Source organism: Podarcis melisellensis (genome assembly GCF_964234715.1).
Source record: "Podarcis melisellensis genome assembly, chromosome: 7".
Lineage (NCBI taxonomy): Eukaryota > Metazoa > Chordata > Lepidosauria > Squamata > Lacertidae > Podarcis > Podarcis melisellensis.
The window spans coordinates 85,293,865-85,315,546 of NC_138539.1; the positions used below are offsets into that span (position 1 = coordinate 85,293,865).

The window sequence follows — 21,682 nt, forward strand, 5'->3', positions numbered from 1 at the left end:
AACTCAAGTTCGTTTTCAAAACTGCCGGAATTTTTAAAGTGATTTAAGTTGCTGCAACTTAAATCAAATACCTCGGGTTACAGCCGCTTCAGGTTGCGTTTTTTCAGGTTACAGACCGCCGAAACCCAGAAGTACCGGAAAGGGTTATTCTGGGTTTTAGCAGCCGCGCATGCGCAGAAGCGCTGGATCGCAACTCGCGCATGCGCAGGCGCGGGTTGCGAGCGCTGCAGGTTGCGAATGTGCACCCCGCACGGATCACGTTCGCAACCCGAGCGTCCACTGTATCTCTTTCTCTTGAGAACTACCGTATTTTTCGCTCTATAAGACGCACCAGACCATAAGGCGCACCCAGTTTTTGGAGGAGGAAAACAAGAAAAAAAATATATTCTGAATCTCAGAAGCCAGAAGAGCAAGAGGGATCGCTGCGCAGTGAAAGCAGCATTCCCTCTTGCTGTTCTGGCTTCTGTGATAGCTGCGCAGCCTGCATTCGCTCTATAAGACGTACACACATTTCCCCTTACTTTTTAGGAGGGAAAAAGTGAGTCTTATGGAGCAAAAAATATGGTCCTTTTCTTCTTTCTCATCTTTTACATATATTCTCCTTTACTTGCTTATCTCCCAAATGGTTTCTTCTGTGCTACTTTATTTTTAAGCTGTTTCCTTGTTAAAATATTCTAACTATAAATTTACGCCAGTTCCATATTTGTGCCTGCAGATGCATGGAAAAATACATCTGCACAGAGACGGACAGAAAGACAGACACCCACCCACACCCCTGCCTCCAGCTCCTTGTCAATCCATTTCATGTATTTGATACAGTTGGCTCTTTAAAAAAAAAACATACCAACATACACCAATTGGACCCTGCAGTGCCTTTCAGGTTAAGTGTATTCTTTCAGTTTCCTATCTCATACTTGCTTTGAAGGCTAAGATACCTTCACTAGGCTCCCTTCTTAATTCTTTCTAATTATTTCCTGGCTTTCATTATATAAGTAATCTTCATAGATACAAATCTGCAGGTGTCCAAAATGGAGGACTGCTCTCATAAAACCAGCCCAAAGTCCTCGTTATGTTAGGGAAATAATACAGTCGGCTTAACTCACATTGTTTTTTATTTTCAGCTGGTCAACTGTATTTTTCAGTTCAGCAACTTCATTCTCTAAGGTGGTGACCTGTGTGGATATGCCTTGGAATCTAAAGCAGAAAAAAGATTTACAAATTAATTATCTGTAATATTCCACAATATACAGTTTTAAACACGCACACTTATTTATTATTTTGAAGATACAGTGGTACCTCCGGTTGCGAACGGGATCCGTTCTGGAGGTTCGGCTGAATCCCGAGGAATTCGCAACCAGAGGACCATTCAAAATGACGTCACGTGCATGCGCGGAAGTGGAGAATCGTGACCCATGGACGCGGGTTGCATTCACTTCAGGATGCGAACGGGGCTCTGGAACGGTTCCTGTTCACATCCAGAGGTACCACTGTACCAATAATTTAGGGACTTTCACCACTAAAACTAAGCCAAGTTTTACTGCCTGGGCAACTTTTTTCTGGGTGCTTGTATGGAAAAGCCCATGAACCGTTGAAGAAATGGTAAGAAAACAATTTTTCAACTTGCCAGATAAGTGGTCATTTCCTATGCTGGGGGAAGAGGGAAGTTTTGGAACTCACAAGGACATATTTTGAAGGACCAACAGCCTATATTTCTATGCGTTACTTTGCTGCATATTTTGTGATTTTAAATCTCTGCTGGGGTTCTCTCACCAAAGAGTACACACCCCAAACCTGGATCTTGGCATCCAGGGAATTCTCCTTTTTATACCTATATTTTTCCCTCGAACTAACACTGCTGTCACGCCAGGCATCCCACACATCCCATTTTTGCATCTGATTTTTCATACCATATTCTCATCTCCGTTCTTCATCCTGCCAAGTACATTTCTAATCCTGTTTCTGTCTAAGGTATTAACTCCTCCTCCCAGATTGGTGTCATCTGCAAATCTGATGAACATTCCCTTCATGCAATTGTGTGTGTGTGTGTTAAGATGTTGAGCAACACTGCACTCAGGACAGATCACTGCAGCACTCAACTTATCATGCCTGTGCAGGTTGATGAGGAGACATTAATTAGCATTATTTGGATATAGTACACCAACCAGTTAGAAATCCCCCCAGAAGTAACTTCTTAGCCCACATTTTCCCAGCCTGTCAACAAGAACATTGTGAGTGTTATGTACTGAAGTTCTCACCATGGGCCAGCAGGGGGATACTGTAGATAGTTATGCAAATAAGGGATCAAAAGTGACGTTCAGTGATTGGATAGTTTTAGAAAATTGTTACAGTTATGTTGTACTGGAGCTCTATATAAGGAGGCTGGCTGAACCCTTCAGTTCAGTTCAGTTCTGGCCTGTGAATAAACAAGAGCTGTTTGAAGAATCGCTGTGTCGTCTGCTATGTTCACCCACAACCTAACAGTGAGGGACCTTGTTGAAATCCTTGCTGAAATAAATATATATTACAGGGACAGAATACTCCTTATCTGATCCACTAGTAGCTCTATAAACAGTGCTTTTTTCGGGGGGGGGGGCGCAGGGGTACGCATATCCCTAAACATTTTGTGAATCTAAGTTTGGCCTCACTAAGGGGCAGTATTTCAATATGAGTAGGAAAATGAGAGTACCCCTAAACATATTTTTTTAGGAAAAAAAGCACTGTCTATAAATAAAAGATATAATAGTCTTGCATGCTATTTTTAATCACAGTGTTCTTTTCTAACAGCTCACAGACCAACTATTTAATGATCAGTGTCAAAAACACAGTATTCCCCAGCCTTACCTTAACTGCACTTGGCTGGCTTCTGTTTGGTTTGCTTCCTGAATCTACAGGGGGAGAAAGAAATGAAATTACATTGCTGTCTTCAAAGCAGTCCTTGTATCTAAAAACATAGGAAGCGGCACTGTAAGTAATAATGCCGTGATGCTTTAGTAGTGTGCCATAAAGAGAGGGAACCCCAGAAAAAGAAGCAAAGTTATCGGAAGCAGAAGCTAGCAGGGAAGGAGATTGCAAGACTCTGACCTGAACATCTTTGTTTTTCTCCGCTTCTCTCATTTGTCCTGCCTCTAGGAGGGCTTCGGCCGATTGAATCCTCTCTGCAAGCTCTGCATTCTTGGAAGTGGCTTCTGACAACTTCGTCTGTAAACTGTTTAGTTCTTCTGCCTTTGTCTTCACCATCATTTCAGAGTGCAGCAGTTTAGACTGAAGTTCTGTTAAAGGTGGATAAAACGCTGGTGGTCATAAACATGCAATTTAAGCTGCACCCATCATTCCTCTTGCTTATATCACAGAGATGCATCTTGCAGAGTCAATCTACCCAGGCCGTCCTCCTCAGGGCCCAAGCATAGATCAGAACACAGATGTCCCAGGGCAGCCACTGCTCAGAGCAGCTAATATACTTGTAAACTGCTCAGAAGCCATCTTGGTAAATAAGCGCTATATAAGCTAACAAACTTATATAGTACATAGTAACAAACAAACTTATATTTATATATATTATTATATAAATAATAAACCACAGAGCCTAGGGCTTGCTGATCAGAAGGTCGGCGGTTCAAATCCCTGTGACGGGGTGAGCTCCTGTTGCTCGGCCCCAGCTCCTGCCAACCTAGAGTTCGAAAGCACGTCAAAGTGCAAGTAGATAAATAGGTACCAATCTGGCGGGAAGGTAAACGGCGTTTCCATGCGCTGCTCTGGTTCGCCAGAAGTGGCTTAGTCATGCTGGCCACATGACCTGGAAAAATTGTCTGCAGACAAACGTCGACTCCCTCGGCCAGTAAAGTGAGATGAGGGCCGCAACCCCAGAGTCATCCATGACTGGACTTAACAGTCAGGGGTCCCTTTAACTTTACCTTTAAGTTAATAAATAATGGGCACACAGGAAAACAAAAACAAAAAAACCCTCCTTGAATGTGTCATAAAATGCAGTCACTCTTGGGAAATTGTACAAAGAAAGAGATGGCTGCTCCCATGAATTTATGGAGATAGCCTCCCTGCACCCTGTTCCAACATCGCTTGTGGTCTTACAAGGACATTGAATGGGACAAGATTACGGCCCTCCATGTATTCCACCAAACTGGATGTGCAGATTATTTATTTACTTACTGTGTGGAGGAGGTATTAGCCGCTTTGAGCAGCTGTAAAATGTTACAGAAAGAGGCAGCCTTGGGACGACCACATAAACGGTGTATAATAAGTGTGTGTGAGAGAGAGACAGAATAAAAAGCTTGACAGATTTCTTAGAAGATTCCCCTTAAAAATTCCACCCACGAACGGGACAAGAGAGAAACCAGCATGGGATAGAACTAGGTTGATCCAGACATCTTATTACACCATACAAAAATCATTAACAGTTTGGAACAGCTTTTCTGAAATGCAGTAACAGAGTGCTGCGCATCCAGCTTGGTGGAATAAATAAAAGATAAAAATAAGCCCTGCTCGTATAAACAGAACTGGGAATAAAGGTGGGTGCAATTTCAGTATTCCATATACATTCTTGGCTTTGCCTCTGGAAGTTCCAAGTCCAGACATCCCCAAACTCAGCCCTTAGATGTTTTGGGACTACAACTCCCATCATCCCTAGCTAAGAGGACCAGTGGTCAGGGATGATGGGAATGATGGGAACCAGGCAGAGGGCCTTCTTGGTAGTGGCGCCTGCCCTGTGGAACACCCTCCCAGCAGATGTCAAGGCAATAAACAACTATTTTACTTTTAAAAGACAAGTGTTTAGGGAAGTTTTTAATGCCTGATGCTGTATTGTTTTTAATATTCGGTTGGAAGCCGCCCAGAGTGGCTGGGGAAACCCAGCCAGATGGGCGGGGTATAAATAATAAATTGTTGTTGTCGTTGTTAAGGGTGCCTGCCCTAGTCCATTTTCTTTCAGAATTCGGGCCAAATTAGATGAGATGGTGGCACCGGCAGCCACATTTATTTAACTGTGACATAACATTAGAAGAAGCCTGCTGGATGACAGCCAAGGTCAATCTAATAATTATCCTTTTCTTCAGTGGCTAACTAGATGCCTATAGGAAGTTCATATGCACAACAGCATCCCTCTCAGCGGATGATCAGAGGGTTACTGCCTCTGACACCAGAGGTGGTATACAGCCATCAAGACTAGTAGTCCTTAATAGCCTCATCCTCCATGAATAATCCCCTTTTAAAGCTGTCCAGGTTTGGGGGGGGCATCATTGTGCTGTGTTGATGCAAATTCCACAGTTTTAGCTATGTGCTGTGTGAAGAAGTCATTTCTTTTTTCTTGTCCTGAATCTCCCACTATTCAGCCTCATTAGGTGGTCCCAGGTGCTGGAGGAGACTCTGGAGTGTCCCATGGACTGCAAGAAGATCAAATCTCTCCATTCTTAAGGAAATCAGCCCTGAGTGCTCACTGGAAGGACAGATCCTGAAGCTGAGGCTCCAGTACTTTGGCCACCTCATGAGAAGAGAAGACTCCCTGGAAAAGACCCTGATGTTGGGAAAGATGGAGGGCACAAGGAGAAGGGGACGACAGAGGATGAGATGGTTGGACAGTGTTCTCGAAGCTACCAACATGAGTTTGACCAAATTGCGGGAGGCAGTGGAAGACAGAAGTGCCTGGCATGCTCTGGTCCATGGGGTCACGAAGAGTCGGACACGACTAAACGACTAAACAACAACAACAACAATCATGTCTCTCCCTTATGTGACTTTTCTTTTCAAAACTGAAAGCTCCCGACCTTTACTTACTGGGGAGTTGTTTGAGTCCCTGGATCATTTTGGTTCCCCTTTTCTGAACCATGTCCAGGCATCTCATCTTCTTTTCGAGGTGCAGATACTGGTGGATTGCAACCCCCATCACCCCCAGGCAGAGCGGCCAAGAATCGGGGAGGAGGAGAGTTGCAACCCAACAACATCTGGAGGGCCACAGGTTACCCACCTACCTGTAGATGTTGAACAAGATGGAGGAAAAGTTGTTGCTGTTGTTTGTAAGAGCTGTATAGCGTAAATGTCACAAAGCCAAGGAACAGTCCTTAGCACCAACATCTGGAATCTGCTTGCCAGATAGAGCTGGAGCCACCAGAGGATGGCGCCAAGCTGTTTTTGTCCCAATTCAAGCTAGAAGTCAACTGAAATGGATGTCAAAAATCAGGATTACGTATCAGAGCCTGGAACTGGGCAACCACCATTCACAGAAGCACCATGACCCCAAACAAATTTACTATAGTGGATGCTTGGGTTGCGAACATGATCCATGCTGGAGGCAGGGCCGCGACCCGCAGCGTCCGCAACCCACAGCGCCACGTCTGCACACGCACGGGTTGCGATTCTGCGCATGCGCGAGCGTCGAAACCCAGAAGTAACCCATTCCGGTACTTCCGGGTTTTGGCGTGTCTTTATCCTGAAAACGCGCAACCTGAAGCGTCTGAAACCCGAGGTATGACTGTACTAGCTAATAGTTGGGGGTCATTATAGTGGGGAGGGGACTTATTTTAGAGGGGTGTGTGCCAGACGGAGGATGTTGTGACATCCTCCCTACAATGCAATCTCACCAGCAAGACTGGACTGCTGCTCTTTTGCCTTTCCCAGCTCTTTCTGCAAGCTCTGATAGCTGGCTTGGGATTTGCAGAGTTCTTCGCCCATCTCTTCCAAGCTTTTCTGCAGTGGTGCCTCCTTTTCTTTTTGGGATATCTGCATGAAGGAGGTGGGATAAAAATTAAGACAGGAGACAAAAGCAGGGTGACTTTCTGAAAGCCACGTGACTTCTAGCAAGAAGGAGAAGAAGAAGAAGAAGAAGAAGAAGAAGAAGAAGAAGAAGAAGAAGAAGAAGAAGAAGAAGTGGAGGAGTTTGGATTTGATATCCCACTTTATCACTACCCTAAGGAGTCTCAAAGCGGCTAACATTCTCCTTTCCCTTCCTCCCTCACAACAAACACTCTGTGAGGTGAGTGGGGCTGAGAGACTTCAAAGAAGCATGACTGGCCCAAGGTCACCCAGCAGCTGCATGTGGAGGAGCGGAGACGTGAACCCGGTTCACCAGATTATGAGTCTACCGCTCTTAACCACTACACTACACTGGCTCTCCCTAAGAGGTACAGTGAGGCAGTTGCCTTGGGGCAGCAGATCCAGCCTCCATGGAGTACCCTCCTCACTGCCTCCTACAGCTGTTGGCTACCTCCTCATCCACTGCACAACCAAAGCCCACCACCCACTGCCAGAGGAGGAGGCAAGGGTGTTTTCCGTTTTGCCTTCGGTGGCACAACATCCTGGGATGGCCCTGATTATTGCCATGACAATTCCTGTCCTGTACTTCCCAAAGCATGAATACAGATCAAGATGAGCAGGTGACTGCAAAGGTTGCCAAGTTTTTAGCTGGGGCAATTAGAATAACATTCACTGTTTGACTATTGATTCAAAACCCTAAAATGTATTTTATATAATTGACTTTTTATTTCTATGCTTTGTATATCGTATTGTCGCCTTATTGCTATGGTCGATGGATGACACAAATAAAGATTCATTCATTCATTCAAGCGTGCAGACAGTCATGAAGACAGCTTTACAGATGACTCCATGGATATCACTGCTATTCAGGAACTTTGTTACACATGAAGCACACATATTTATTTGTCACGAGTACCAGAAAGCAACAATTGCTGCAGCTTTCCAGTGCAGATACATTCAGGAAAGCAGGTATAAATAAATGAATTTGCGTCCAACACAGTTTCCTTAGAGTTGTTCATGAGCTTATTCCATTTTATCACCCTGAGACGTGGAGGGGTGGGGTTGTTGTAATGGCAGAACAGTGAACAGCAGTTCCTCCGGTCTACACATCCCCCCGGTCTACTTGTCTCCAAAGCCCATCGTGCTTTCAGTTTGTTGCCCATTGGCCATAGAGCTGAGACAAAGTATGACAAATTACGGGATTAGAGGGATACGACAGTCTGCTTATCCCCCAATGTTCCACGCTTCCAGAACCCTAAACAGATCTTCTGAAAAAGCAATGGAAGACCCCATCCACTGATTTCCTGAATGGGAAGGTACCTTAGATCAGGCATAGGCAAACTCTGGCCCTCCAGATGTTTGGGACTACAATTCCCATCATCCCTAGCTAACAGGACCAGTGGTCAGGGATGATGGGAATTGCAGTCCCAAACATCTGGAGGGCTGGAGTTTGCCTATGCCTGCTTTAGATGCTGTGCCAAAAGGGCCAGATCTTATAAGACCCTTTATAATGGCCCCAGATGCATCTGAATTAGATAAGAGACAGTTTCATATCAGTCTTAAGATGAATATGCAGTATTGTGTATAAATGGAAAACTATTTCCTACAGAATGTAATTCCTATGCATTTTGTGATTTTTCTGTTGTGAAACACCTTGAAATCTACGGATGAAGGATGGTATACTAACTAACCAACCAACCAACCAACCAACCAACCAACTCACTCACTCACTCACTCACTCACTCACTCACTCACTCTTTCATTCCTCCAATGTGGGAAAAAGGCTTTGTCTATGAAACAGACCATTTGAACCCAAATGATTATCTGTTGAGTAACACATTTTCCTTAATTACAGACTGTGCATTGGTCAAACAGCTGCATATGACAAGCCCATACAACATCAGGGTGCATAGATGAATAATAGCCCTGCAACCGTGTGAATTGAATGGTAACATACACGGCAGGGGCCACCCTATTGATTTCCTGCCCCATGGATATCTGAAGGGCCTTTACAGTGGGACGCAAATCTGCCATGACTAGGAACAGAACCCAAATCTTTCAACTTCTAGCATTCTTTTCACCGTTAAGCACAGAATTATTGGTACCTGTCTGTTACTGACCTGGAGCTGACGGATTTGCTCTTCAGAGGCAGCAACCTTCGTCTCCAAGACCTTTTTCTGTTCTTCCACCTGCTGTAATGTGCCCAACTTTTCAGTCAACTCTTTGCCTAGTCTGCTACACTCCTGACGCAGTTTGGCCAGTTCAGCATTTTGTCTGAATTGCAAAAGTTGAAACAGTAAGGTGTGGATCAAGCTTGCTTCAAAACAATTCCGATTTTAAAGAACGGTAAAATCTGCCCATATGCAACATTTGAAAAATGGAAATGTATCAGCATCTTGTTTCCTCACCATCCATATTTTCCTAGCAATATAGGTCACTTTTTTTTTAGCTTGCCACCAGCATATATAAGGGACAGGAACATGAAATAATGGAAATGGTTACGGACAAACGTTCCACCTAAATTGTTATCTGCTGATTTGAAGGAGAGCTATTATAATATTATTTGAGAATGATACTCTACATAAGTTAAATTTAATACTGTATACAGATTAGGGCATGATAACTGTTGGAGAGGCAGTTATTTAAAACAGATTTTATGCATAGTTGGAAGGAATGCCCTCAAATGCTATTCTGGAATTCAATATCTGTGGTTATTTGGGATATGCTATATACCTTTCATGCCCAAGACTGTTATATTTGGTTATTTTAACATGGTCATCTTAAAAAATGATCTAGAGGTAACAACTAAATTGATCGCTGCTGCTAAATCAGTGATAGCAAGAGACTGGAAATAGAGAACAACCCCTACCTTTTTGGAGTGGGTTGGGGGGAAATGGTCTATCATGACAACGATCAACTGTTCTGGATGTTGCCTACTAAGTGAATATTCTCAGAACAGAAGTCACACAATAAAGAAATTATTCAGTGTTAGCACCTACCGTATTTTTCGCCCTATAGGGCGCACCGGGCCATAGGGCGCACCTAGTTTTTTGGGGGGGGGATAAAGAAAAAAAATTTCCCCCCCCAGATGCGAGGCTGGGGCAGGGGAAGCCGAGCTTCCCCCGACCCCTCTCGCTCTCCAGGCTTCAGGAAGCTATCCGCAAGCCTAGGGAGCCCGGCGGGAACTCCCGCGGGGTCCTCAGGCTTGCGGATAGCTTCCTGAAGCCTGGAGAGCGAGAGGGGTCGGTGCGCACCGACCCCTCTTGCTCTCCAGGCTTCAGCGAAAGCCTGCATTCGCCCCATAGGACACACACACATTTCCCCTTCATTTTTGGAGGGGGAAAAGTGCGTCCTACAGGGTGAAAAATTTGGTAACTAACTCAAATACTTCACACCTATTGTCTGCACAGCCCACTGCTATTAAATTCTTTCCTCTTACATTACATTTTCACATTAACTAAAATACTGTTCATCTTACTTGCTTTCGGTCTGGCTTGTGGCCTGGTTTAAAGCATCTCTGAGAATGGAATTTTCTTGCTGCAAGCGAGCAAGTTGGGTGTTAGGGCCGTTCTCCAACTGTTCTTGTAGAGTTCGAATCTGGAAATCAATGAAGAAGAACATCAGAACAGCTCCCTGCTATCATTCACATCTAGATGCAGCAGCTCACAGTTCAGCATGGAAAGCATATAGCTTGACCATGAAGATTCTAGGCCTCTCTTTTGACTCTACACGGTTTTTTCTCTTTTGTTTTTTAACTGAGAGTCAACCGGTATGTCAACCAGGATGTAGACTAGAACCTCAGCTCATGGGCCAGATGTCTTCACAGTCTAATGCAGCCCTCTGAGTCCCCTTCCAGCCAGCAGGGAGCAGTTGAGAAGGGAAAGGGCTTTGGTGCTGCTCCAAGTGTGCAATTGTAGCTCCTTCCTCTGTCACACAAAGGGAACATGTCTCCGCAGAGAAGCATACTTGGTTTCTGTTGCAAATACATGCAATTTTTATATGCCATTGCATTCTGAAGCGTGAGGCTTTGAATAGCTCTAAGGCAGGGTTTAGGAACGCGGGTGGCGCTGTGGGTTAAACCACAGAGCCTAGGACTTGCCGATCAGAAGGTCGGCATTTCGAATCCCCGTGACGGGGTGAGCTCCCGTTGCTCGGTCCCTGCTCCTGCCAACCTAGCAATTCAAAAACACGTCAAAGTGCAAGTAGATAAATAGGTACCACTCCGGTGGGAAGGTAAACGGCGTTTCCGTGCGCTGCTCTAGTTCGCCAGAAGTGGCTTAGTCATGCTGGCCACATGACCCGGAAGCTGTATGCCGGCTCCCTCGGCCAATAAAGCGAGATGAGCGCCACAACCCCAGAATCGTTCGCAACTGGACCTAAACAATTTGGGGTCCCTTTACCTTTACCTTTAAGGCAGGATTTGCAATTCTGATGGGTACTGATTATTTGCAATCCTCTGATAGCATTACAGAGTTCTTTTCACCCTTTGAACTATCGGAATAGATTAAAGGAGAGCTTTTTAAACCAATTTTGTTTTTAAAAGTCTACGGAGAAACCGGAAGGTGAAACTTTTAAGAATTAACTATATGCCTCAGTTTCCATGGGAAACAGCTTGGGTGGGGATTTTGTGGGTGCGCTTTGCCCCTGCCGAATCGCGGAATGCAATCACGGACAGTTTTCCACCATGGTAATGCGGCCTCCCATCTGAAAAGCTTCCCTACCCTTGGTGTAGACTGAATATATTTGAGCTAAAAAGAAAGGGGCCAAATCTAGTGTATGAGAAAGTAGCTAAGAATGCTTCATCACACAGCCAGTTGCTTATTTGTGCTTTGGATGAAGAAGATGCAAACAGGACAAAGCTCTAATATTGCTCTTCACATTCTTCCACTAGAAAAAGAATTCCAAAGGAACATTATTAAATGTGTTGAATAATATTAAGTCGCTTATCCCACCTTTCCTTGCAACTGTTGGGTCTCAGTCTCACGATCCTGGTAACTGGCCTGCATACGGGCTTGTAGAGCAGTCATTTCCTGCTCACGTGTCTGCAGTTGGTCCTTCAGCTTATTCTCAACACTTAAGGCTTTTGCCTTCTCAGCTGTGAGTTCCTTCAAGAGAAGACATTTATAATGAGGTCTGCATAAAATGCAGAGTCAAGGTCTTGAACATACAGCACAGGACAAACTCAAGACAGTGCTGATCCTTGGGATTACTCAGCACTACAGTAGGCCTCAGTTTAACCAAAACACAGATTTAAACCAGTATTATTAACTCGTTTGCTTATGGATGCCAGCAGCATGCCATTCTGAACTATGCTGCCATGATTTCCTAGGTTATGACACACAAACTATACAAACTCACACATCATAGTCACTGTTTCTTTATGACAGGTGGGCGCAGCAGTGGCCATGTGGTGGCAGCGCCAACCCTTCCAGCTGCCTAGAGCCTCTGCTGTGAGACCACCACCTCATGTGCCCTGCAGTGAGAGGTGGGGTTTGTGGAAGAGACCCAAGGGTCGGACAGAGCCATCTTCGGTCCCCGGCCTGAGATTCTCCACCCCTCATAGCAGAGAACACAGCTCACACCATGAACTTTAAGTGGGTTCATTTGCACTTTGTAGCTACCTGATGCTATAACCACTAAAAAGTGTTGAGGTCTGCTAGTTATAGGGTTGACCTGGAATGAAGTTACGCATCCACTTCCAACTGTGGGTAGCTTCACAGATTAGATTGAAGCAACACAAGATGACTCCCACAAATTACTTTAGTATCTAAAGGCCTGGTCTGCAAAAAGGTGTTATTGGAGGGTCACTTAGAAAGGGTTGGTGGTGTCAAGTAAAGCCCCTGAGGTGGAAAGTGTCTTCTTCAATATAAGCAATGTAATATTTGATAACACTCTGTCAGAAAAGGCATTGACATCGCTGAATGACAAACTTTTCAGTCTAATTTTGAGCATTTTCAAATGGTATTCATAATATTCACTTGAGCCCTGGGACTATTCTAAATATGCTAAACAGAATATCAGACCACAGCTCTTCAGAAGGAGAAAATGATTGATTACATTCTGCAATACGTTTCTTTGTATGTTGTACCAGGTCACCCAGTAAGCACCCCTTGTATGGACTGAAGCAGGAAGCCCATTGGTGCAGAAAACCTGTTGCCAAGATTTGATATGTATATTTGCAAATCCGTCCTAAAGTGGGCAACTTCAGAATGTTGTTGTTGAGACTATGTAATTCACTGCAAACAGTGAAGTGCCACGATGATAAATAAATAAATGATTGAGAGCAAAATGAGAGAATGTTCCCATTGCCAGCAAGTGCCGTAACCAAGAATGAAAATATGAATCACACTCTGGACACAGATAAGGAGCTTGTATCCGGACAACGGGGCCCAAAATGTAGGTTCTGAATACCGTATTTTTCGCCCCATAGGACGCACCGGCCCATAGGATGCACCAAGTTTTTTTGGGGGGAAATAAAGAAGAAAAATTTTATTCCCCCCCCCCCCCGGCGCTTGTGGGGCCGGCAGCGGGGAGAAGCGCTCTTCTCCCCGCCACCCGCCTGCAGACCAGGTCCGGAGACAGCGGGAAGACGCGCTGCACCTCCCCGCTGTCCCCGGAGCTTGCGGGGCTGGCGGCAGGGAGAAGCACGCGTCTCCGCGCCGTCAGCCTCCAAACCACATCGGGAGACAGCGGGATGGCGGCGTTCCGCCTCCCCGCTGTCCCCCGACCTTGTGGGGCTGGTGCTGCGGCTCTCCAGGCTTCAGCGAAAGCCTGCATTCGCCCCATAGGACGCACACACATTTCCCTGTCATTTTTGGAGGGGAAAAAGTGCGTCCTATAGGGCGAAAAATACGGTATTTGAAGTGCCACTTCTGAAGCCAGTGTAAGAACCTACCTTGGAGAGTTCTCTCAGTTTAGCTTTTGCGACAGTTACATTTTCTTGCTCCGTTGCAAGTTGCTTCTCCCTGTCCTCTAGCTGTCGTTTCAGAACAGCAACAGGGTCACCTTTCTGAGTTGCCTGCAACAAGAATCAATTCAGTGCTAGATTAAGTGCTTCAGAACTACCACGGTATTCTCTTGTAGGTTAGCCAGCTATCAGACCAAAAAGTGAGTGCTTGGTTTCATAATGGCAATCAGTGGAAGGACAGAATGTTATCCAAATTTTCTTTTCCTTGTTAATCATCAGAAAAAGTGGATGCGTAGAAAATCCATGCTCTCTCTCCCTCCATTTTGCTTGATCAAGACAAGCCCGTGCTCCAGCCAACTCCTGAATCCACAAAACCAGAACAGATTCTGTCTGGCAGAAAGATGGAGAAATCCAGCGGCAATTTCCACCAGCGATAATCATCCTTTCCTGCGCCCTGGGAGCAACTACCATCTTCCCAACCCCTGGCAAGTTTCACACTAGTTACCTGACCTGTGCTCTGATTGGCTAAAAAATGCCAACTATCATTGAGTCCGACGTGGGTGGGAGAGCCAATAAAAATGGGCAGCCCCACCAGGGTCCATCTCCCTCACCTTCCATTCCAGGTGCCTGCACCACCCATCATAAAACTCTGCACATGAGGAGACCACAAGCCTCTTTGTAACCAGGTCAGGGAAAGGTAGATCTCAGCTAAAAAGCTCTCTTTATTTTCAATAGCCTGCTTTTGCTCTTTTCTCCTGTTCTCTTCTTTTGTATTCTTCATAAAACTTCATATAATTTGGCTGCTGAGCTCTGAAATGAGTTTATGTCAAACTCTAGGATTCTGTCTAGATGCTACCGAGGTGAAAAAGCAAGCTTCACTGGACCCCATGGTGCAGAAAGCAGTCAGACGCTTGCTCTGTTGTCCCTCGTGAACTGAGGGGGATCTTAGCAGAGAAAAGCAACTTTCTTGAACCCCAGGAAAGATCAAGGAAACCGAATGCTATCCTGGGGTCCCAGTTTTTAGTACTTCCATGAGCGTCCCAGAATCCCCTACTCTCTGCACTCTGCAACACTCAATAAGTGTTGACAGATGGTGGTCACAGTGATTACTGAATAGTTCTAAGATGTGACTGGCCTACTTGCAAGGTTGTTGTGGAAGGAAGGGCATAAGCAGCCTCTCCTAGCCTCCTGCTTCCATTACAGTCAACATTTCACAAAAGCTTATGCCATAACACATTTGTTAGCAAACCCAGCCCTTCATTAACCTACCAGAGATCTTTGCCTCAAGCTCTAATTTTTTTAAATCACAGAACAAGTTGCAAAATATCTAAACATGGAAATTTCACAATCTATAACTGCTTTTTTTAAAAAAACCTCCTTCTAAGTAACATATATTTTATGTTATGCAACTTTAATTTTATTTGGGGCTGATGAACCATAATATATATATATATATGGGTGGTTTCATGAACCAGAGATCCATTGGTTTATAAAATAAACTGAACCAAGTCAGAGGCTCTGAGTTACATCGCCCTTGATATGAGCCTACTGTCATGGCCATTTCAATGGGGAAGGACACCCTAATTGAGACCTGCTGCTTTCTCAGCTGTAGAAGAAATAACCAAATGGTCTGGCTCTTCCTTAGTCTGTGGAGTAGAGTCAATGTCCTCAAGATGAACGTAAGAAAATAAGAGCATAAGAGCAGCCTTTGATGATCAAGAGAGGTCCATACCATTAGCCATGGGTGCTGAGCCCCTCCTGCTTTCTCAGTCAAGATTTCAATCAGTTGCTGGGCCTCGCCTTCCCCAAAAACCATGCTGCTAATTATGGAACATAAGGTCTTATAGGGAACGTAAAGCATATTTTCAGCATCTGTGGAACCTAAAAACAGAAGTGTGAGGAGAGAAGTAAGCTGGGAATTAAAAAAAAAAAACTATCAACAACAACAACAACAAAAATGACAGTCTACCCAAAAATGAGGGACGCGGGTGGCGCTGTGGGTTAAACCACAGAGCCTAGGGCTTGCTGATCAGAAGGTCAACGGTTCAAATCCCCGCGACAGGGTGAGCTCCCGTTGCTCGGTCCCTGCTCCTGCCAACCTAGCAGTTCAAAAGCACGAAGTGCAAGTAGATAAATAGGTACCGCTCTGGCAGGAAGGTAAACGGCATTTCTGTGCGCTGCTCTGGTTCGCCAGAAGCGGCTTAGTCATGCTGGCCACATGACCCGGAAGCTGTACGCCGGCTCCCTTGGCCAATAAAGAGAGATGAGCGCCGCAACCCCAGAGTCGTCTGCGACTGGACCTAATGGTCAGGGTTCCCTTTACCTTTACCCCCAAAATGTGAGAAATTTACAACCACTTTTTTCTGCTTACAGTTACATTTCCCCAGCCTTGCAACAAGTCCACTTTCTGAAGTTACAAACCCAGTAAAAATGTAATAAGCTGCCTATAGCACAGGCGTCATTGTGTGGTTTGGAAGAAAATGAAAAACCTTTTGTAACTGCTGGTCTCCTGCCAAAAGTAACCAGGTGAGAGTAACCTGTACTTAGAGATGGAGGAGCAACCCATGCCTTTCAACGGATCAACACAGAAATTGGACAACCCATTTCCTAAGGGAGGTCAGGAGGAAATGTCCTGGCCAAACATATAAAGTCTATGAAGGAGTGGACAGAAAAATCCCCAAAAAATACCACCACCACCACCGCATTTTTCAATTTTTCCAATGTAAGTTGGGGGGTATTGCAGAATCCGAAACCAGGGAAGAGAAACGGCGGAAGAAGACTGGAGAAAATTTAAGGACTATTTAAAGAAATACTGTAAAATTAAGGAATGTTAGAATGACACTGGATTATAAAATAAGAGGTTAATAGCGGTAAGGGATAATTTAAAGAAAATAAATAATATTGAAATTAAGTTAAAAGTAAGGGAAGGATTTGCTGATAACTTTATCAGAAATTAGAATACAGAAAGGGAAGGTACGTATGAGGAAGTCGGGAAAGTAAGCCACAAGAAAGTGTAAATTGAATTTATACGTGTTTATTGTTTGTATCTTTTATAATGTATTTTTTCTTTTTTTTGTTTGTTACCGTGCTTGGTTGGTGTGTTAAAAATCTGTGGAAACTTCAATAAAAATTTATTTTAAAATATATATATATAAGTTGGGGGGTATTAAAGGTGAAGTCGTATGAAATATTTTCTTTTCTTGAGGAAGTGAAAAGCTTTTCAAAGCAACTTTTACTCACTCAAAGTGTGTAGTACCAATATTTTTGCGTAAGATAAACTAGCACATTACAGGATGATTTCTGGATATGTTGTGACATATGCAACACTCAGAGCTCAGATACATTTTTCCACCTTAACGGTGCTGCCTTCTTCATGAGAAAAGTATACAGGGCCTTCACCTTTCTTGCGAATTCTGTTCCGCTGCAACAATTGCCTCCCCTCAGTTATGGAATTTATTTTCCTTGAAGATAATCACCATCCATTATTTTATAGCTAGCACTAATTCTGGCCATCAAAAGACTTAACAAAGACAAAGTGTGAGCATCTGGAAACTATGAAAAGTAACTTTGGGTGGCCAGGAAAAGTAGGGAGAAGGAAAGATAAGGGTTTAATTGCCTTGGATTTTGTGAGTAGCTTACCCACCTTAAACCTTTGGGAATGGGTGAGATATTAATCAAATAATTAATACACATATATACTGTAAGTACACATCTGTGATTTACAGCAGTTGACTCACTTGATTCCTTTTTCTTTGGGGCAATGGATTTCTTGTTGGAAGCGCCGTCGTGCCTTTGTTCCTCTCTGTTTCCAAGAGCTTGGGTTTTTTTGGCACTCACGGAATTAGTTAAGGGAGCATTCTGTTGAGCCACAGCTAGTGGAGCAGCAGCTACTGGCATTTCCTTGGAAACCACATCAGAAACCAGATCTTTCGAAGCAGTTATTGGTGGAGAAGACGCTGCCAGGTTGGGAACCGACTCTACCTTCCCCACTTTCTTCTCCTTCTTCTTCTTGTCTTTAGGAGACAGGGTTGGCTTTTCCTCAGGAGCTGGAAGAGACACAATGGGTGCCTCAAAGACTGGTTCAGGGTTTCCATCAGAGGCGTCCAGACCTGCGTCTGGCTCCAGCAGTCCATTGAGTTTCTCCTCCTTTTTCTTCGCCCTTCCTTTCTTCTCAGCAGGCTTTTCTTTCTTCTTCTTCTCCACCTTGTGGTGGCTGGCTTTCTCTAGCTCCTTGCGCTGCTTTGCCAAAGCTTCTTCGAAAGACGTCTCCTTCATGGAAAAGGTGGACACCAGGAATATCCCAACTGCTGAGACCAGCATGAATCCTCCAAAGACCATGACGCCCAGGGTCTGAGGGTCATAAAAATCCATTCTTGCTCTGTAGTCTTAACCTGCAAAACAAAGTCAGAAAGTTAATGCTGAGCTAGAAGGATGTTTGCAGATGCATGTTTACATAGCAGAATGGCCAGCTTGCACAGCTGACCTAGAGGCATTCTCAGAAGCGACCTCGGCAGAGTGTACTCAGCGTAGAATTCTACTCAAGACTAGCTTGTGGCATTCCACACTATACAGTCATACCCTGGAAGTCGAACGGAATCCATTCCGAAAGTTCATTCGACTTCCAAAACATTCAGAAACCAAAGCGAGACTTCTGATTGGCTGCAGGAAGCTCCTGTAGCCAATCGGAAGCCATAGAAGCCCCATCGGACGTTTGGCTTCCAAAAATAGTTCGCAAACCGGAACTATTCAGGAGCCAAAATGTTCGAGAACTAAGCTGTTCAAAAACCAAGGTACAACTGTATAACTAGAAGTTTTGAACAACGGCAACAAGGAGCTCCTACTAAAAGAATAATTAGAATTAAAGCAACAATCACATTCGATAAATGCCGAATTGCATGATCTGGACAGGATTGTGTTCCCTCTGAAGGTGCAGGTACAAAGTATAGGGCTGCTTATAGATTCAATTTTGTTACTGGAGACCCGGGTGGCTTTGGTTGTTAGGAGCATTTTAAAATCAGTTTCAGCTGATAGAACAGCGATGGCCGTTACTGGACCAGGATAGCTTGACCACGAGAGATCAGGCACCACTGAAATGCTTTCAACGTGGGAGCTTCCCTTGTGCTTTGTCTGGAAAACAGTTAGTACAGAGCAACTGGTGGCAGGAGCGAGACACATATTGGGCAATAGTTATAGTATGGAACAAATTTTGCAGCAGCCCAGGGAAGATAAATAGCTTCTCCAGCAGGGGTTAAAGGAACTCTCTCTTTCTCTGGAATTTAAATAAACGTTCAGCAAGAGTCATTTCATTAACAACACAATATGGAAGTTAGTTTGTCCCTGAAGAGCCCAACAAAGCATTTAACAGCTTTAATAGAAGTATAGTAGAATCTGAAAGTTAGGAGGGACCCCTGGGCTCATCTAGTCCAACCCCCTGCCATGCAGGAATCCCAGCTAAAGCATCCCTGACAGATGGTCACCCAACTTCTGCTTAGAGTCCACCACCTCCGAAGGGAGTCATTTCCACAAATAGGATGCTGTGCAACCCCACGAGAGTAGCAGCCAGCAACACTGCAACATCCACACTGAAACAGCCACTGCCCTGCAAAAGTGGAGAGGGTGGAGAGGCAGTTCGTTTCAGCCAAAGGCTTGCAACAGAGCAAGCAAGCAGAGAGTCCAGCCCAGTCGGTGGAGAGGTGACAGCGAAGAGCAGGAGGGGAGCGGCTACAAAAAAATCTGCAGCCGTGGCGTCGAGGCCGCTGCCGTCTGACCGAGGGACACGAGCCAGCATAGCACTGCCCGGCACCAACCGTGGGTCACAAGAGCAGCTTTGGTGAAGTAGAGGAGCCTGTTGCAGGACGGCAAGGGAGCCGCAGCGTGGGGTCTCCTTCCCCGCAGACGCAGTTATCCCCGACGACCAAGCGGGCGGCGATCTCCCTCGTGCGCTGCGGAGGAGAAGCGCCAGAGCCCTCGAAGTTGGGGCTGAAGGGGCGATCACCGGGCCGGGACTCTCCGGCCCCGGGAAAGCGGCCGGCTGCGGCAACTGGGAGCCCCCCGACGGCAGCGGAGAGGCAGCTGCAGGCGCTGCGGAGAGGGCAGCAGCAGCGGGAGGAGCCCGCAGGACTCGGCGCCAGGCTCCTCCTCCCCGCCGGAGAGCAAGACACGTCGCCACTCGGGCCCGTCGGGGGGCGGCCCGGGGTCCAGGGTCCGGCCGCCGGGCCGAGGGCGAAAGAGAGCCCCGCGCACGTCGGGGCGGCCCTCGCAGCCGAGTCCGGAGAGACTCGGTTGCAGCGAGGGCGCCGCTTCGCCCGCTCCTTCCTTGCAGCTGACCACGCTCTTCCCCGTCCACGCCGAGCCTCCTGCTCGACGCCCCGCTCGGGCGCTCCAGCCGGCAGCCTTCCCCTTCTTCTCCCTCGCGGTGCCGTCGGGGGACGCATCCCCGCGGCCACAGAGCCACCCGCCCCGCGAGGTCTCCCGTTCTTGCGCTGCACAGTGGCGTAGCGTGGGTTGTCAGCACCCGGGGCAAGGCAAGTAATTTGCGCCCCCTAACCCTTGGATTTGCGCCCCCTAACCCCCAGATGTTGCGCCCCGTGCGGCAGGCCCCCCCTGCACCCCCCACCGACGCTGCATCCCTGGAGGGGCCGAGCGGGGCTCCTGCTCGCAGCCGTCCGACGGGCGCCCGAGACGGGAGTCCAGGCGCCGCTCCGCGCTGCCTTCTGCAGCCGGGCTGCCCGATCCGTTGCTCCGCCCGCGGAGACGGCTGCTGCCTCCCCGCGTCGCCCGCGGACGGAGCGCGCTCCCCGCTCACCTCGCTCCGCTGGCTCTCCCGCGCTCGCTTCTTCGCGTGGCCCTCCTGCCGCGGGCGCGCTGAAGTCGTGGCACTTTCCTCGGAGAACCTCCCCAGCGCGGCCGCCGCGAGGATCCCCGCCCCGTCGCCGGCGCCGAAGGAGGTTCCCGGGCTGCGGTTGGTGTCCGGCCCGCCAGTCAAAGGCGCTCCGGCCCAGTGGGGAGACCCGCGGCTCGGAAGTCCGCCCGAGGGGAGGGCAGCCGCTGCCAGGGCAGCCCAGCCGCCAGGCGGACGAGGCCCAGCGCGAAGGAGGCGGCTGCCCGGGACCGAGAAGGAAAGGGGCGGGACGGACCCGGGCCCTTCGCCGCCTCCGTCGACCTCCGAAGGGGCCTGGGCCAGGCAGGCAGCCGAGGGAGCCGGCGGCCCCGACGCTCTCGTCTGCCGGTCCCGAGAAGCCGGCTCCCACGGTGGTCTTCACAGACCCCTTGGTCCCAGCACGCGTGTTGCTCTTGCGCGTTCACACAGCGAGCCACGTTTCCCCAGTTGCACGTGGGGATTGAAAACAGACTTGCGGGGGAGGCACGGGCTTTCGATTGTTCTCAGGATTCCTTAGTGCGCGGTGGGGGGAAACGCCCAGGGACCCCAACATTTGATGTTGTTTAGTCGTTTAGTCGTGTCCAACTCTTTCTGACCCCCTGGACCAGAGCACGCCAGGCATTCCTGTCATAGCTGTCAACATTTCCCTTTTTTAAAGGGAAATTCCCTTATTCCGAATAGGATTCCTCGCAAGAAAAGGGAAAAGTTGACAGCTATGACTCCTGTCTTCCACTGCCACCCGCAGTTTGGTCAAACTCATGTTGGTTGCTTCAAGAACACTGTCCAACCATCTCGTCTTCTGTCGTCCCCTTCTCCTTGCGCCCTCCATCTTTCCCAACATCAGAATCTTTTCCAGGGAGTCTTCTCTTCTCATGAGGTGGCCAAAATATTGGAGCCTCAGCTTCAGGATCTGTCCTTCCAGTCAGCACTCAGGGCTGATTTCCTTAAGAATGGATCTGTTTGATCTTCTTGCAGTCCATGGGACTCTCAAGAGTCTCCTCCAGCACCAGAATTCAAAAGCATCCATTCTTCAGCGATCAGCCTTCTTTATGGTCCAGCTCTCACTTCTATACATCACTACTGGGAAAACCATAATTTAAACTATATGGACCTTTGTTGGCAAGGGGCCCCCAACA

At 46.9% G+C, this 21,682-nt stretch overlaps 1 protein-coding gene across 1 annotated transcript in view; it reads right to left on the reverse strand.

Moving 5' to 3' along the window:
* RRBP1 (ribosome binding protein 1) overlaps positions 1-20,607 on the reverse strand; it is a 38,316-nt gene extending 17,709 nt beyond the window's left edge. Inside the window, exons 1-11 of the mRNA XM_081917756.1 lie at positions 20,472-20,607; positions 17,404-18,057; positions 15,399-15,547; positions 13,655-13,777; positions 11,712-11,864; positions 10,238-10,356; positions 8,880-9,033; positions 6,588-6,726; positions 3,082-3,269; positions 2,842-2,879; positions 1,104-1,194 (exon numbers count right to left, since the gene is read on the reverse strand). Of these exons, the coding sequence (XP_081773882.1) occupies positions 1,104-1,194; positions 2,842-2,879; positions 3,082-3,269; positions 6,588-6,726; positions 8,880-9,033; positions 10,238-10,356; positions 11,712-11,864; positions 13,655-13,777; positions 15,399-15,547; positions 17,404-18,037 (1,788 nt within the window). The 5' untranslated portion in view covers positions 18,038-18,057; positions 20,472-20,607. The remainder of the gene's footprint in view (positions 1-1,103; positions 1,195-2,841; positions 2,880-3,081; positions 3,270-6,587; positions 6,727-8,879; positions 9,034-10,237; positions 10,357-11,711; positions 11,865-13,654; positions 13,778-15,398; positions 15,548-17,403; positions 18,058-20,471) is intronic.
* Between the last annotated feature and the right edge of the window lie 1,075 nt (positions 20,608-21,682).